The sequence below is a fragment of the Ahaetulla prasina genome, chromosome 3 (assembly GCF_028640845.1).
Source record: "Ahaetulla prasina isolate Xishuangbanna chromosome 3, ASM2864084v1, whole genome shotgun sequence".
In the NCBI taxonomy this organism is placed as follows: domain Eukaryota; kingdom Metazoa; phylum Chordata; class Lepidosauria; order Squamata; family Colubridae; genus Ahaetulla; species Ahaetulla prasina.
In genome coordinates this window covers 97,555,856-97,570,712 of record NC_080541.1, presented here as the reverse complement: position 1 = coordinate 97,570,712, position 14,857 = coordinate 97,555,856, and the positions used below count along the sequence as shown (strand labels likewise).

Below are 14,857 nucleotides of genomic sequence, written 5' to 3'. Positions count from 1 at the left end.
TACCAATCAAATTGCAGCTCCAGAAGGTCCTTCTTATAGCCCCACCTTGACCCTGGCAACCTCTGCCTTAAGCAGAAATAGGGGTTGCAGAGGAAAGTATAGGGAACAGCATTAGATATTCACAGGACTTGAAAAACCCTACTCTATTCTGAAAGCTGTTTCAGATCTTCTTGAGGGGGATGGGGGATAGTGTCAAATCTACCTATTAGATAATTTCAAGGATCTGCAGTGGTGTCGAAAAGAGCACCCTAGGCACATGCAGAACCTTTTGAACTAGACTTAGAGTGCACGGTTTCCAATTTAGAAGGGCTGCATTTAGAAAAGCGCATGGATCAATTCAACAAACTGTTCATCCAAAGTCTTCATAAATGCTATCAAGCCTCCTTGAAAAACCTCACTCAGGCCAGAGGAGGAGAGAGAGAGAAAGAAAGAGGGAGGGATGGAGGGGGAGAGAGAGAGAGAGAGAGGGAGGAAGGGAGAGAGAGAGAGAGAGGGAGTGCGGGAGGGAGGGAGAAAGAGACAGACAGGGAGAGAGACAGGGTGACAGGGAGAGAGATGGAAAGACAGAGGGAGGGAGGGAGAAAGAGACAGAGAGACAGGGAGAGAGAGAAATACAAGATGACAGGGAGGGAGAGCGAGAGCTAGAGATTGGAAACATCCCTTGGAACGGATCACCTCGCTAATCAAGGGAAACTTGGAAGACTGCAAAATCTGCGCGAACATCCTTTGTTTCTAATCGCAGCAGCTTTGTCTGCTCCCTCCCTTTCTCTGTCTCTCTCTCTGTCTCTCTCTCGCGCGCGCGCGCGCCCGGCGGCTCGCGCTCCGCTTTAAGGACTGACTGACCCGGGAAGGAGGCGCCTCCCGGTGACAAAAAGTCCGAGGCGCAGGACTGGAGCGCGGTGTGGCTGGGTGGGAGAGAAGAACAAATCCGGTAACTTTCAGACGAGATTCGACCACCAGGGGGAGGTGGGAAGAAAAGAGAACCCCGAACGAAGTTGGAGCGCTCGGTCGAGACCGCTGCCATTCCTCCGCCAGCTTTTTTTGCAGGAACTAGCGCGCCTCGCCTTCTATTCCTTCCCGCCTTGGGCTGCCGCAGCCTCCCCGTGGATTATCACCCGAGCTACCGTCCCTTGTTTGCTTTCCTCGTTCTTGGGGGAGGTTCGGTTGGCTTCGGCTTGTCAAGTTTGCTCCGCTGTCCTTTGTAAGGAGGAGGGCGGTGGGGGGAAACTAAGAGGAAAAGGAGCATCTCGGAGGATACAGAGAAGACCCCCACCTACCCACCTATCCCCACTGGTGGTCTCTTTTTGGGGAGGGGGTCTTTTCCCCCACTCCCTTTGTTTCTTCCTGCCCAACCCCAAACCTTTTTTTTTTTTTGGCTTCGCCATGGTGGCTATTGGGAGAAGGAGGAGGACGAGAGCATGAAGCCTCCAGGATGGGTGCAAACAATGGCAAGCAGTACGGCAGTGACGGTAAGTCCCGCTGCGCCGAGGCGGGGTCCCTGGATGTCACCGCGGAGCGAGAGTCGCGCGCGTGCGACCGCCTGCCTGGGGACGGGCAGCCGGGCGCTACTCCAGCCGCTACTAAGAGCCTGGGAGCGTTTTGCAGACGCTCCGGCTAGGAGCAGCGAGGAGGTCGCGCACCCCCTCCCTCCCGGCTCTTGCAACGCCCGCGATCCGGGACGGCAGCTTGTAAAGGTCAAGGCAGGGTTTGCGGTTTCCTTTCATAGTCTCTTGGCGCATCTGCCGTTTTGTCATCGCTCGGAAGTTGCTGCAACGGACCGAAGTTGAATTCTCCGAAATGTTTGCAGTACAATTTTATTGGGGTTTGGCACTCCTTGCTTCGGAGCGAGACGGGATGGGACAAAGCGCTTTTTGGGGGGGCGGGGGGCGGGGGTTGCCTGTCTTGTTAAAAGTTTGAGCCGAGAAGCTGTTTAGGCCGAATAAGAAACAAGAACTGTATACAGGTAGTCTTCGACTTACAACAGGTCTCTTAATGACAGTTCGAAGTTACAGCGGCACTGAAAACGGTGACTTACAACCGTTTTTCACACTTACGACTGTTGCAGCATCCCCATGGTTACACGGTTTACATTCTGATGCTTGACAACTGACTCACATTTATGCCAGTTGCAGTGTCCTAGGGGTGGGGTGGGGTGTCACTTGATCCCCTTTTGCGACCTGATAAACAAAGTCAATGGGGAAACCAGGTTCGCTTAAACAACCTTGTTACTAACTTAACAATTGCAGTGATTCAGTTAACAGTTGTGGCAAAAAAAGTCATAAAATGGAGCAGAACTCACTTGACAGCATAAATGTTGGACTCAATTGTGGTTGTAAATTAAGGACTACCCTGTATATTAGTGCATATCATTGTAGCTTCCCTGGCCCTATATGACATACGGAGGCTAAATAAATAATATATATCAGTAGGTTGAACCTACACAAGAACACCATCTCTCTCTCTCTCTCTCTCTCTCTCTCTCTCTCTCTCTCTCTCTCTCTCTCTCTATCTATCTATCTATCTATCTATATATACACACACACACACACACCTTGATGAACGTATCTTTTCTTTTATGCATACTGAGAGCATATGCACCAAGACAAATTCCTTGTGTGTCCAATCACACTTGGCCAATAAAAAATTCTATTCTATTCTACTACTCACTTTGTAACACTGTGCAGAGGCATGTCTCTGGTGTCACAGAAGGGTTTTGTGAATGGCATGGGTATCTGTTGTATATCCTTTTCTTTCCTCTTTTTAGAATAGAATAGAATTCTTTTATTGGCCAAGTGTGATTGTACACACAAGGAATTTGTCCTCTTAAATCAAGAGTCACGTAGAATTTATTGTATATTCTAAAGATGAATCCTTCTGGCACATACTGGCACATTCATACTGAGGGTCTCTTCCAATAGTGATTAGTTTCACTAACGTCACTAACCAAAATTGACAACTCAATTTGTCCCCCACATTTATCAGGAAGCGCAGATCAGAATTGTATAATAGAATTCTATGAAGAAACACATTAGTATTAATTAATTCGACCCAGATAAAGAATACTGTTGGTCTAACTGAAGATAAAAAAAACCCGCATCAGAAACCATGGTATGACCAAACTGAAGCACTTCTGAAAGTCCATCCTATTCATTCAGCCCCTTGCTCAAGTCTGCCTAGACTTTTTTTTACTCGTCGCTTTCATCTAAAATATTAGCCATCCCTCACAGTTTTGTGTCCTTTGCAAACTTTATAAACATTGTCTCAGTTCCCTCAGTCAAGACACTGATAACCTTTTTAAACACATTCGATCCAGGACAAAGCCCTATGCCATCTATTCAGTATTTCCCCTGAAGCTGGAGCTATTCATTAGCATTCTCTGAGTACAGGCGTTCAGTCAATTGTGAGTCCATCTAGCAGTAGTATCATCTGGTCCAGCGGTCCTCAACCTTTCTGGCACCAGTTTTATGGAAGACAATTTCCCCCTGGCTGGGGTGATGGTTCATGCACAACCTAGATCCTGCACATGACCAGATGACGCTTCGCTCATTCACCGGCCACTTGTGCAGTCCAGTTCCTAACAGGCCACAGACTGGTAGCGGTTCACATCCCAGGGGTTGGGGACAACTGATCTAGTCCATATTTTATCGTTTTATTAAAGTGAAGGGCTTGCTAAAGTCCTGGTAAGCTGATTCTTTGGCATTCCTCTGATCTACTAAAATTATATCTGAGAAAAAAGATATAATCTGCAACAAATTCCCTCTGGCATCTGTTAATTGGAGCATGTCTATCCAACTGCTCACAAACATGCTATTTACTAATCTGTTCAAGAACATTGCCTAATATAGACATTAAGTTGACAGGTTTGTAGTTTCCTTGATTCTCCTCCTTCCTTCACCAGTCCTCCAGGAACTCCCAAAGAAGACCAAGAATGGTAGAACATAGTTGATGTGGCATTAAAGATCTGAATCTGTTCAAACTGGCAAAGTTTTATCTTGCCTTTTGCTTATCCACTATATCTTCAGCTGCAAATCCCTCCTTTGCCCCAGTGACATAACAATGGCCAATTTTTCTGCAAGAAGGCAGTGGCAAAATAAAAGCCAAGACATCACTGTTGCTCATATCCAATTCACTACTTTCTCCTCACACTCCTTTTAGCTTCCCTTTTGATTCCAAACAACCAACAGAACCCTTTGTTTTTTCCTAATAGCTGTCACAAGCCTCAGCACATTCTGACCTAGAGCCTTTCTGATAGTTTCTACCATTTCTGGAGACTGCCATGACTTCTTCTTTGGTTAGGTGTTTCTCCTTCCATTTCCATGCATAACCTTTTTTCCTTTTTAACATTTTAGAGAGCTCAGTGTAGATGCTCATTGGCCTCTAGTTTCTCCCATTTTTCTTTTTGTGGGAATTTGCTTCTTAGGATTACCATTTTTATCCTGGACCTTTTTCTCCTTCAAGATTTCATGCCATTGGATCCAAGCTACCTTAAAATTACAGGTAGTCCTTGACTTACAATACTTTGTTTAGTGACCATTACAATGGCACTGAAAAATGTAACTAATTACCATTTTTCACAGTTATGAGCTTTCTAGCATCCCCATGATCGTCTGATCAAAATTCAGATGCTTGGCAACTGGTTATATTTATGACCATTGCTATGTCCTGGGGTCATGTGATCACCTTTAGCGACAAAACTCACTTAACAAATGTCTCACTTAACCACAGAAATTTTGGGGTCAATTGCGGTCGTAAGTCGAGGATTACCTGTAATCAGAATCAACTCTTTTGAAGTCTGGTGTAAAGCTGTGAGTCTTCTCACTGATTCCTCCTCTGGGTGTCACAAATTCAAAACAATCACATTCCTACAGGGTACTTTTATTACTTCAACCAATTAACTTCTGTTGATGAGGATTAGGTCCCCAGTTGCAGTCCCCCTTGTTCTTTCTTCTTATCTTCTGACAAAGGCCTCTGGTGGCGCAACAGGCTAATGCAGCCTGTTATTAACAGCAACTGCTTGCAATATTGCAGGTTCAAGTCCCACCAGGCCCAAGGTTGACTCAGCCTTCCATCCTTTATAAGGTAGGTAAAATGAGGACCCAGATTGTTGGGGGCAATAAGTTGACTTTGTATATAGTATACAAATGGATGAAGACTATTGCTTGACATAGTGTAAGCCGCCCTGAGTCTTCGGAGAAGGGCGGGATATAAATGCAAAAAAAATAAAAATAAATAAAATAAAAATGAAAACAGCAAGTATTTGTTGCACAATTAGATTCCAGGCTAATTGCATGCGCTTTCATCCATGTCTTTCTCCTGCCCAGGTAGTCTGTTATAAACTCCTAGGTTTATATTGCTTTTCTCTCATTGTATTCATACTCGGACACTTTCAATGGAATTTCTGTGTTCTGATTGTTAAATTTATATTTACAATGCTGAGTATCATCCCACCAAATTTTAGTGATAGCTATCATATCACACCCGGGGTTTTTTTGAGTTTCATTCCCCGTACTCTTTGTATTGGTGTAAAAACATCTGAGGTTTTGAGTAGCAACACTAACTGGGTTTTCTGTTAGACTGTAGTTCCCTTCAAAGTCTTGAGCCTTTTTCTCTCTTAATGTTCTGCTTTCTAACCCTTGGCTACAAATTTAGATAGGGTTTTTTGCTACCCTTCCCCATTTCTTTTAGTTTAATGCCCTCCTGATGAGATTGGAACTTGCCAATATTTCTTTCCTTATCTTCATAAATTGTAGCTCATCTCTTCCCAGGTGATCTTCATGAAGGCAACATAGTTCATCCCAGAATCCAAATTCTTCTGGATAGTAGTACTTACGTAGCTAGTTATTGACTTTCAAGATTTTGGTTTTTTCTAATGTCATGGCTTTTGTCTGGAAGTATTATTTTTTTAAAAAAACAACTTACCTCTCTTCCAAGTTTCTTCCTGTTTAAAACCTCATAGGTTTTTGTCATGCTTTTTCTGGTCTGTGATTTCTCCGCATATGAATCGAAAGGAAAGAATTGGCTTTGAACAGCCTCAATAACCTCTCTGCTACATCCTGGATACAGACACATAGAAGACAACACATTTCCCATGACATCATACTGGGTCTGTACATAACTGCCTTTCTCTCAGCAGGGCATCATTCCCTGATTGGCTAGTTTGGGATTTATTGTTACATGCAACCATGGCCTTTAGCTTCATTTAAAAAAGGCCAATGCTTATTTAACCTTGATGATTTTTTTAAAAACTAACTTATGATCAGACGTGGGTGGCACATGAATTAACATCCAGTTTGCCCCAGTACTGAAAATGTGAGTGTGTGTGCGCGCTTTGCTCGTGTTCACGCTTGCACGCATGCATGTGGCTTAAAAAAACACAGCTAAATAGGATGGCATAGCAGGTTACAACTACTGGCTCGCCCAAACTGGTCGGAACTGGCAGCAACCCACCACTGCCTATAATTTTTTTTTAAAAAAACACCTATCAATACATTTAGCAGAAAGGAAGAAGAACATATAAAAGTAGGTTAAAATCACATTGTTTTGACCTAATATGCTATATAAAAGATGAGGCCATGTGTGCAAAATGACACAGTAATGGAGGATAATTTGACATCATTACAAGCTTAAAAGCTGCCTTCACCTTTGCAGATTTCCAAGGCTAGTTCGGGATGCTTGTGCGTGGAGTTTGTGCCTGCCGTGTAGTATTATGAAATAAACATTGGGACTTTTGTATTACTCATATTAATGATGGCAGACATTGAAGAGCCAGTAAAAACCAACCTTTGCTCTGGAGTTTTGAGCAAGTACCACATGCATTCTATGTCATCTTTTGTAGTTTGTTTCTGATATTTCAAGATTCTGTATTCTACAGTATAGCACAGAACTGCTTCCTGACTAAATGGCAAGTTTTTCAACCCCAGGGACAAAGCAGGAGAGAGGCAGGGTTTAATGGGCTCCAGCTGTTCTCTTTAAATGCTACCTCTGCAATTTCATTCCACTTACTTTTTTCCCCCAGCCTGCATTTAGATGTGTAGTATTGTGTCTGCCTCATATAGAATCCTTTTAGTGTAGAATTGGAGTGACCACATTGGAATAATGATGTGATAGTTCAGTGCATCTAATAAGTATTGGGTTGGGAAATAGATTATGGCATGGCATAAATAATTATTAGAAAAATTAAGTTAAAGTCAACTACTTAATTTAATCATTCTAATACAGGTAGTCCTTAACTTACAACTACCATGGAGCCCCAAATTTCTGTGTAAAGCAAATTTTGCCCTACTTTGCGACCTTTCTTGCCACAGTTGTTAAATGAATCACTGCAGTTGATAAATTAGTTACATGGTTATTAAATGAGTCTGGCTTCCCCATTGACTTTGCTTCCCAGAAGGTCACAAAATGAGACCACATGATTCTGGGATACTGCAACTGTCATAAATATGAGTCTGTTGCCAAGCATCTGAATGTTAATCATGTGACCATGGGCATGCTGCAATGGTCATAAGTGTGAAAAATGGTCATAAGTCATTTTTTTCGGTGCCGTTGTAACTTTGAACAGTCATTAAATGAACCGTTGTAAGACAAGGACTACCTGTATACACAAAATACTTCTATGTAGTTACTCACTGTATGGTAACTTGCCACAAGAAATTAACTTTCTCCCTTCATATATGTTTCTTTACTAAATTGATTTTATTATGAAAGAGGAAAATAGATTTGAGTCACAAAATATCAGAATCATCCTGACTGCAGGCTGTAGGTTGAAGCTTTCTGTCTCTGCCTTTGAATATTCCTGAAAACAGGAATCTGACCTAAACAATTGTTAGTGAAGCAGACAATCTATATCTATAAGAAGAAAGGATATTTAACCACAGCTAATACATTACTGGCAAAGCCTAGCACACAGCTGCCATCAAAAATTACTGCCATGAAAACATGATAAATAAAATTGCTTATTCCCCCTGGAAATTTTCCTCAAATATTACTTCCAGGCTGTCATAGAGAACAAGCTGGATGTATTAGCTGGATCCAAACATGGCTTAACTATGGGTGGCTTGGTAAACTCTGATTAGTTGGATTAATGCAGTATGTTGGGCCATAAATTTTGATTTACAAACCACACTGAGTGGGCTCACATACCGCCCATGGCCAGAAACAAATGTTGAGAGGGGTCAAGTTGTTGTTCTTGAAGATTGCACAAAACCCTTCACATTATCTTTCCCCAAATCTTTCCACAGGGGCTTTAGCAGAGTGAAGTACACAGTATTCTTCAGTACAGTACAGTATAGCTCATCATACAGTTAATAAACACTATTATTTCTCAGTAAGGTAATTGAAAATCTTGTTACAGTAGCTTTATCCCTCACCATTATCACACCCATAGATGGCTGTGGTTGTTCTAAAAACCACTGCAATAAATTACAAGATGGCTGCATCCTGGGCCATCACTTCACCTTTTTTCTTTTTTACAACTTCCTCTAAGTTGAGAATGCTTCCTTTTAACTTGGAGCAGCTAAAGGAAAGCTCGGAAATAATGTGATGTCAGTAATGCTTCTCTCAAAATTCTCTCCTGATACAGCTAGGTTGTAAGGTGGAGACTGATACAGAGATTTGGGGTACCACAAATGATCTTGGGCCTTTCCTAAGCAATGGAATGTGGTTTGAAGAAATGTGAGTTTCCCAATTGGGAAACCGACCATTGGTAATTAGACCATGTTTTGTAGCATTCAACTCTTTTGGCATAGCAGAAGTCTAGATGAAAACTGAAAATGATCAGGTGGGGAAGGTCTGTTTCAGTATTGAAGATGGGAAACTGTCATCTACAGATAATGTGTTATTTTCCACTCCCTGCTAGCAGTTATATCGACCAATAGCTCTCTCTGCTGAGAATTTATTTCCTATTGCCCAGGTATCTAACTGAATCTCTTTTAAAAAATTTTGAAGCCATGTTCTGTGCTTATATCCACCATTTGGCACTTTAGAAGGTAATAATAATTTTATCTGAAGCCTCTTCATTGGTGGAAGTAAAATTACAGGGGAAAAATAACAGTAGAATTAAGTTTGGTTGCTTTTTTTATCTTCTCCCTTGAGGGTTCATCACATACTGAAATATTATTTGTGCTCTTCTGTGAAACCTCCTTTGGGAAGGTAACTTTAACCCCCCATTATACCAGACACCAGAAAAACAAACATTTCCTGGAATTACACCTTACTTCCTTAGAGGAACAGCTGTGTCTGCTGTATTTTCCAGCTGTGGAAGTAACTGTGGCTGAGAAACCCAAGCTTAAGAGGGTGGGGGGAGAGACAGGTTCTCATTTTCCTCACTGCTGCCACTCTTGTGTCAGTCAAGAGAATCTTCCTGGGCATTGTTATCCCCATTTACATTATAATAGCTGAGAACATTAGGTGCTGTTCTTTAACATTCAGTCCAGATGACTTCTGGATGCTAAAATCCTGAATGATAACAAGTAAGAAAAGTTCTTACTCCCCCTTGCTAAGCCCATATTTGGTTATCTGCTCAACCTATGTCCCTGAATTGTATTATTTCAATATTTTACACTACAAATGGAGCAAGGCTGCTATTCTCAGGTTTGAAATGGAAGGAATATGCTGTGTCTTCCTGAGAGGAAGATTTTCTACTGCAAATTCCTCTTTTTCTGTAGAGCAGGGGTGTCAAAATGGAAGCCCGTGGGCTGGATGCATCAGATGCAGGCCACACCCACTCCAGGTCCACAAAGGCAAAAAATGTTGTGATATGTCACGATAGAGTTTGACACTTGTGCTCTAGAGTTAAGAATTTTTTTTTGCCTCAATATCACTAGAATGTGAACTAGGTCAAGGCCTCCTTTATGGATTCATGTAGCCTTCAGTTATCTCTGATGTTTTTTTGGCTGTTTTTTTTTTTTTAGGTATTGTTGCTCATATGAGATTTCTCTAATTTCCATTCTTGCTTGGAAGATAACCTTCTTAGATGATTCACATAGCAGTATGTTCTGGCAAAGCTCCTGTCTCAAACAGGAAAATCAACTTTAGAACAGAAACAGGTCCTTCTTCCAAGTAGAACATAAGTATTTATGGAAAAATCATTTACCTTTTTTCCTCAATATCTGCTATTGTTAAGCAAGTTTTGCCCTATTTTATAATCTTTCTTCCATCAATCAGAATAGAGCTGGAAGGAACATTGGAGGACTTCTAATCCAACCCCCTGCTCAAGCAGGAGACCCTATACCATTTCAGATAGGTGGCTGTCCAGTCTTTTCTTAAACATCTGCAGTGATGAAGCACCTACAGCTTCTGAGGGCAAGCTGTTCTACTGGTTAATTGTCCTCACTGTTAAGGAAGTTTCTTCTTAATTCCAGGTTGCTTCTTTCCATTCATTGTTTCTTGTTTTGCCTCTTGGTGCTTTGGAAAATAAGTTGACCTCCCTTTTCTTTGTGGCAGCCCCTTAAATACTGGAATGCTGCTATCATGTCACCTCTAGTTTTTCTTTTCTCTAGACTGGCCATACCCAATTCCTGCAATCATTTTTTCATGTTTTTGTCTCCAGGCCCTAATCATCTTAGTTGCTCTTCTTTGTACTTTTCCAAAGTCTCAACATCTTTTTTGTAATGTTGTGACCAAAATGAATGCAGTATTCCAGGAATGGTTTTACTAAGGATTTATAGTAATACTAATATTAGTCTGTCAAGATCTTTTTGGATCCTGAACTTATCTTCTGGGGTGTTGGCTATTCCTGCCCGCTTAGTGTCATCTGCAAATTTGATGAGTTCCCCCTCTGTTCCTTCATCTAAGTCATTTATGAAGATATGTACTTGGCCTAAGACGGAACCTTGTGATACCCCACTGCTTCCTTCCTTCCATGTAGATGTAGTACCATTAAGGACTACTTGTTGAATATAGCTTGTCAACCAATTACAAATCTATCTGGTGGTGATTCTGTCTGTTCCACATTTTTCTAGTTTACCAAAAAGTAGGTTGTCATTTACTTTGTTGAATGTCTTGCTGAAGTCTAAGTATACTATGTCCACAGCATTTTGCTGGTCTACTAATTTAGTCACTTTGTCGAAGAATTAAATAAGATTAGTTTGGTGTGATCTGTTTTTAACAAATCTGTTCTGGGTACTAGTTATAACTTTATTTGTTTCTATATGTTCACCTATCTGTTATCTGTTTTTTTAAATTATTTTTTACAGTATCTTCTCAGGTATTAGGCTGATTAGTCTGTAGTTTCCAAGGTCTGGTTCCCCCCCAGACCTTTTTTTTTTGAAGGTGGGACTGAGTTTCTTATTACCTACTTGGGCCTGGGTCACAACAGTTGCCTCTTGAAAAAGCATCTTTGGAACATTGTTCTGTGATGTCATGCTGGCCACATGACCATAGAAATGTCTTCAGACAGCACTGGCCCAACGACTTTGAAATGGAGATGAACACGACTCCTTATAGTTGGCCATAACTAGCAGAGTAAAATCTACAGGGACTCCTTTCCTTTCACTTTTTAAATTAGTATATTCCTAGATTAATACTGGCCAAGTTCAGTTTGTTTCTCTATATAATTTTTGGTAAATAAAAAAGGGTTGCCTTTGTTGAGCGAGTTTTGTCATTCAAATTCTCCCCCATTCTCCAGTTAAGGTATCATCAAAGGAAGGTTACATATTAGCAAAGGTTACCTACATAGTTAATTATCTGGTAAGTGCCTAATTGAGAAATAAGATAAATAATTGAGAAATGATAAGCTAATTGAGATAAAGAAATAGGAAGAAACTAGCTTGTTCAGGCAAGTCTTTGTGTGCTAATTGAAATAACAGTTCAATCCCATGACAATTGGGTGAGAGATGTGCAGTTGAACTTAAGTGAAAAAAATAAAAATGAAATAATTTTCAACATGTGATCTCTCTGTGATCATCCCTCTCTCTCTCTCTCCATCAAAAACTTTCATTGTTCTAGATCAGGGGTGTCAAATTCAAGGCCCGTGGCCCAGATCCACCCCTAGGGTGCTTACATCTGGCCCTCAAGGCCAACCTGGAAACAGCGAAGGACCTGTTTACGGTGCCTCTGCCAGTAAAAACTGTGGTTGGGAAGGCCGCGCATGGCCCTCCGAGGCTCTGTTTTTGGCTGTTGTTTTTTTTTAGGTATTGTGGCTCATATGAGATTTCTCTAATTTCCATTCTTGCTTGGAAGATAACCTTTTTAGATGATTCACATAGCAGTATGTTCTGGCCAAGCTCCTGTCTCAAACAGGAAAATCAACTTTAGAACAGAAGCAGGTCCTTCTTCCAAGTAGAACATAAGTATTTATGGAAAAATCATTTACCTTTTTTCCTCAATATCTGCTATTGTTAAGCAAGTTTTGCCCTATTTTATAATCTTTCTTCCATCAATCAGAATAGAGCTGGAAGGAACATTGGAGGACTTCTAATCCAACCCCCTGCTCAAGCAGGAGACCCTATACCATTTCAGATAGGTGGCTGTCCAGTCTTTTCTTAAACATCTGCAGTGATGAAGCACCTACAGCTTCTGAGGGCAAGCTGTTCTACTGGTTAATTGTCCTCACTGTTAAGGAAGTTTCTTCTTAATTCCAGGTTGCTTCTTTTCTTGATTAGTTTCCATTCATTGTTTCTTGTTTCGCCTTTTGGTGCTTTGGAAAATAAGTTGACCCCTTTTCTTTGTGGCAGTCCCTCAAATACTGGAATGCTGCTATCATGTCACCTCTAGTTTTTCTTTTCTCTAGACTGGCCATACCCAATTCCTGCAATCATTTTTTCATGTTTTTGTCTCCAGGCCCTAATCATCTTAGTTGCTCTTCTTTGTACTTTTCCAAAGTCTCAACATCCTTTTTGTAATGTTGTGACCAAAATGAATGCAGTATTCCAGGAATGGTTTTACTAAGGATTTATAGTAATACTAATATTAGTATTAGTCTGTCAAGATCTTTTTGGATCCTGAACTTATCTTCTGGGGTGTTGGCTATTCCTGCCCGCTTAGTGTCATCTGCAAATTTGATGAGTTCCCTCTCTGTTCCTTCATCTAAGTCATTTATGAAGATATGTATTTGGCCTAAGACGGAACCTTGTGATACCCCACTGCTTCCTTCCTTCCATGTAGATGTAGTACCATTAAGGACTACTTGTTGAATATAGCTTGTCAACCAATTACACATCTATCTGGTGGTGATTCTGTCTGTTCCACATTTTTCTAGTTTACCAAAAAGTAGGTTGTCATTTACTTTGTTGAATGTCTTGCTGAAGTCTAAGTATACTATGTCCACAGCATTTTGCTGGTCTACTAATTTAGTCACTTTGTCGAAGAATTAAATAAGATTAGTTTGGCGTGATCTGTTTTTAACAAATCTGTTCTGGGTACTAGTTATAACTTTATTTGTTTCTATATGTTCACCTATCTGTTATCTGTTTTTTTAAATTATTTTTTACAGTATCTTCTCAGGTATTAGGCTGATTAGTCTGTAGTTTCCAAGGTCTGGTTCCAACCCAGACCTTTTTTTTTTGAAGATGGGACTGAGTTTCTTATTACCTACTTGGGCCTGGGTCACAACAGTTGCCTCTTGAAAAAGCATCTTTGGAACATTGTTCTGTGATGTCATGCTGGCCACATGACCATAGAAATGTCTTCAGACAGCACTGGCCCAACGACTTTGAAATGGAGATGAACACGACTCCTTATAGTTGGCCATAACTAGCAGAGTAAAATCTACAGGGACTCCTTTCCTTTTACTTTTTAAATTAGTATATTCCTAGATTAGTACTGGCCAAGTTCAGTTTGTTTCTCTACATAATTTTTGGTAAATAAAAAAGGGTTGCCTTTGTTGAACGAGTTTTGTCATTCAAATTCTCCCCCATTCTCCAGTTAAGGTATCATCAAAGGAAGGTTACATATTAGCAAAGGTTACCTACATAGTTAATTATCTGGTAAGTGCCTAATTGAGAAATAAGATAAATAATTGAGAAATGATAAGCTAATTGAGATAAAGAAATAGGAAGAAACTAGCTTGTTCAGGCAAGTCTTTGTGTGCTAATTGAAATAACAGTTCAATCCCATGACAATTGGGTGAGAGATGTGCAGCTGAACTTAAGTGAAAAAAATAAAAATGAAATAATTTTCAACATGTGATCTCTCTGTGATCATCCCTCTCTCTCTCTCTCTCCATCAAAAACTTTCATTGTTCTAGATCAGGGGTGTCAAATTCAAAGCCCGTGGCCCGGATCCACCCCTAGGGTGCTTACATCTGGCCCTCAAGGCCAACCTGGAAAAGCGAAGGACCTGTTTGCGGTGCCTCTGCCAGTGAAAACTGAGGTTGGGAAGGCCGCACATGGCCCTCCGAGGCTCTGTTTTTGGCTGCAACGGCCTCCTGCAGCTCTCTGCATTCGGAGCCTCTCCATTTTCGCTGGCAGAGGGCTGCAGGAGGCCGTTGCGGTCGAAAATGGAACCTTGATGAGTGATGTCAAGCTGGCCACACCCACCCAGCTATGCCCCCCCCAGCCCCCCAAGGTCAAACACAACCCTGATGCAACCCTCAAGGAAATCAAGTTTGACACCCTTTTTCTAGATTGTTTTTTTTTTTACTCTAGGCAAATGGAGTATTCACTCCTATTTATTTCTGATCTTCCTATTCATTAAAGCAGTGACCAAAGATTATGCAGTGATGACTCCAGAGACATGACATCTCCAAAACATGTTGATTGTTTGAAGGAAAGCACACCTTTCAGCATCACCTCACCAAATCTTGCTACAAAGTAGTAGTATCCATCCAATATATACAGTAACTATATTCCCACATAATCATACAGTTTTCATACAGTTTTTTTATACAGTTCATACAATTTTCATACAATTTTTTTTAGAC

At 41.0% G+C, this 14,857-nt stretch overlaps 1 protein-coding gene across 2 annotated transcripts in view; it reads left to right on the top strand.

Annotated features, from left to right (window-relative positions):
• Positions 1-891: 891 nt before the first annotated feature.
• FBXL7 (F-box and leucine rich repeat protein 7) overlaps positions 892-14,857 on the top strand; it is a 160,745-nt gene continuing 146,779 nt past the window's right edge. The window contains exon 1 of one of the 2 annotated variants that reach the window (XM_058178248.1): positions 892-931. Coding sequence is in view for 1 of the 2 variants with exons in the window: in XM_058178245.1 (XP_058034228.1) it covers positions 1,433-1,469 (37 nt within the window). In the remaining variant the exon portion in view is untranslated. Of the gene's footprint in view, positions 932-951; positions 1,470-14,857 lie in introns of those variants that run through there. The other variant, XM_058178245.1, reaches the window with a different exon arrangement.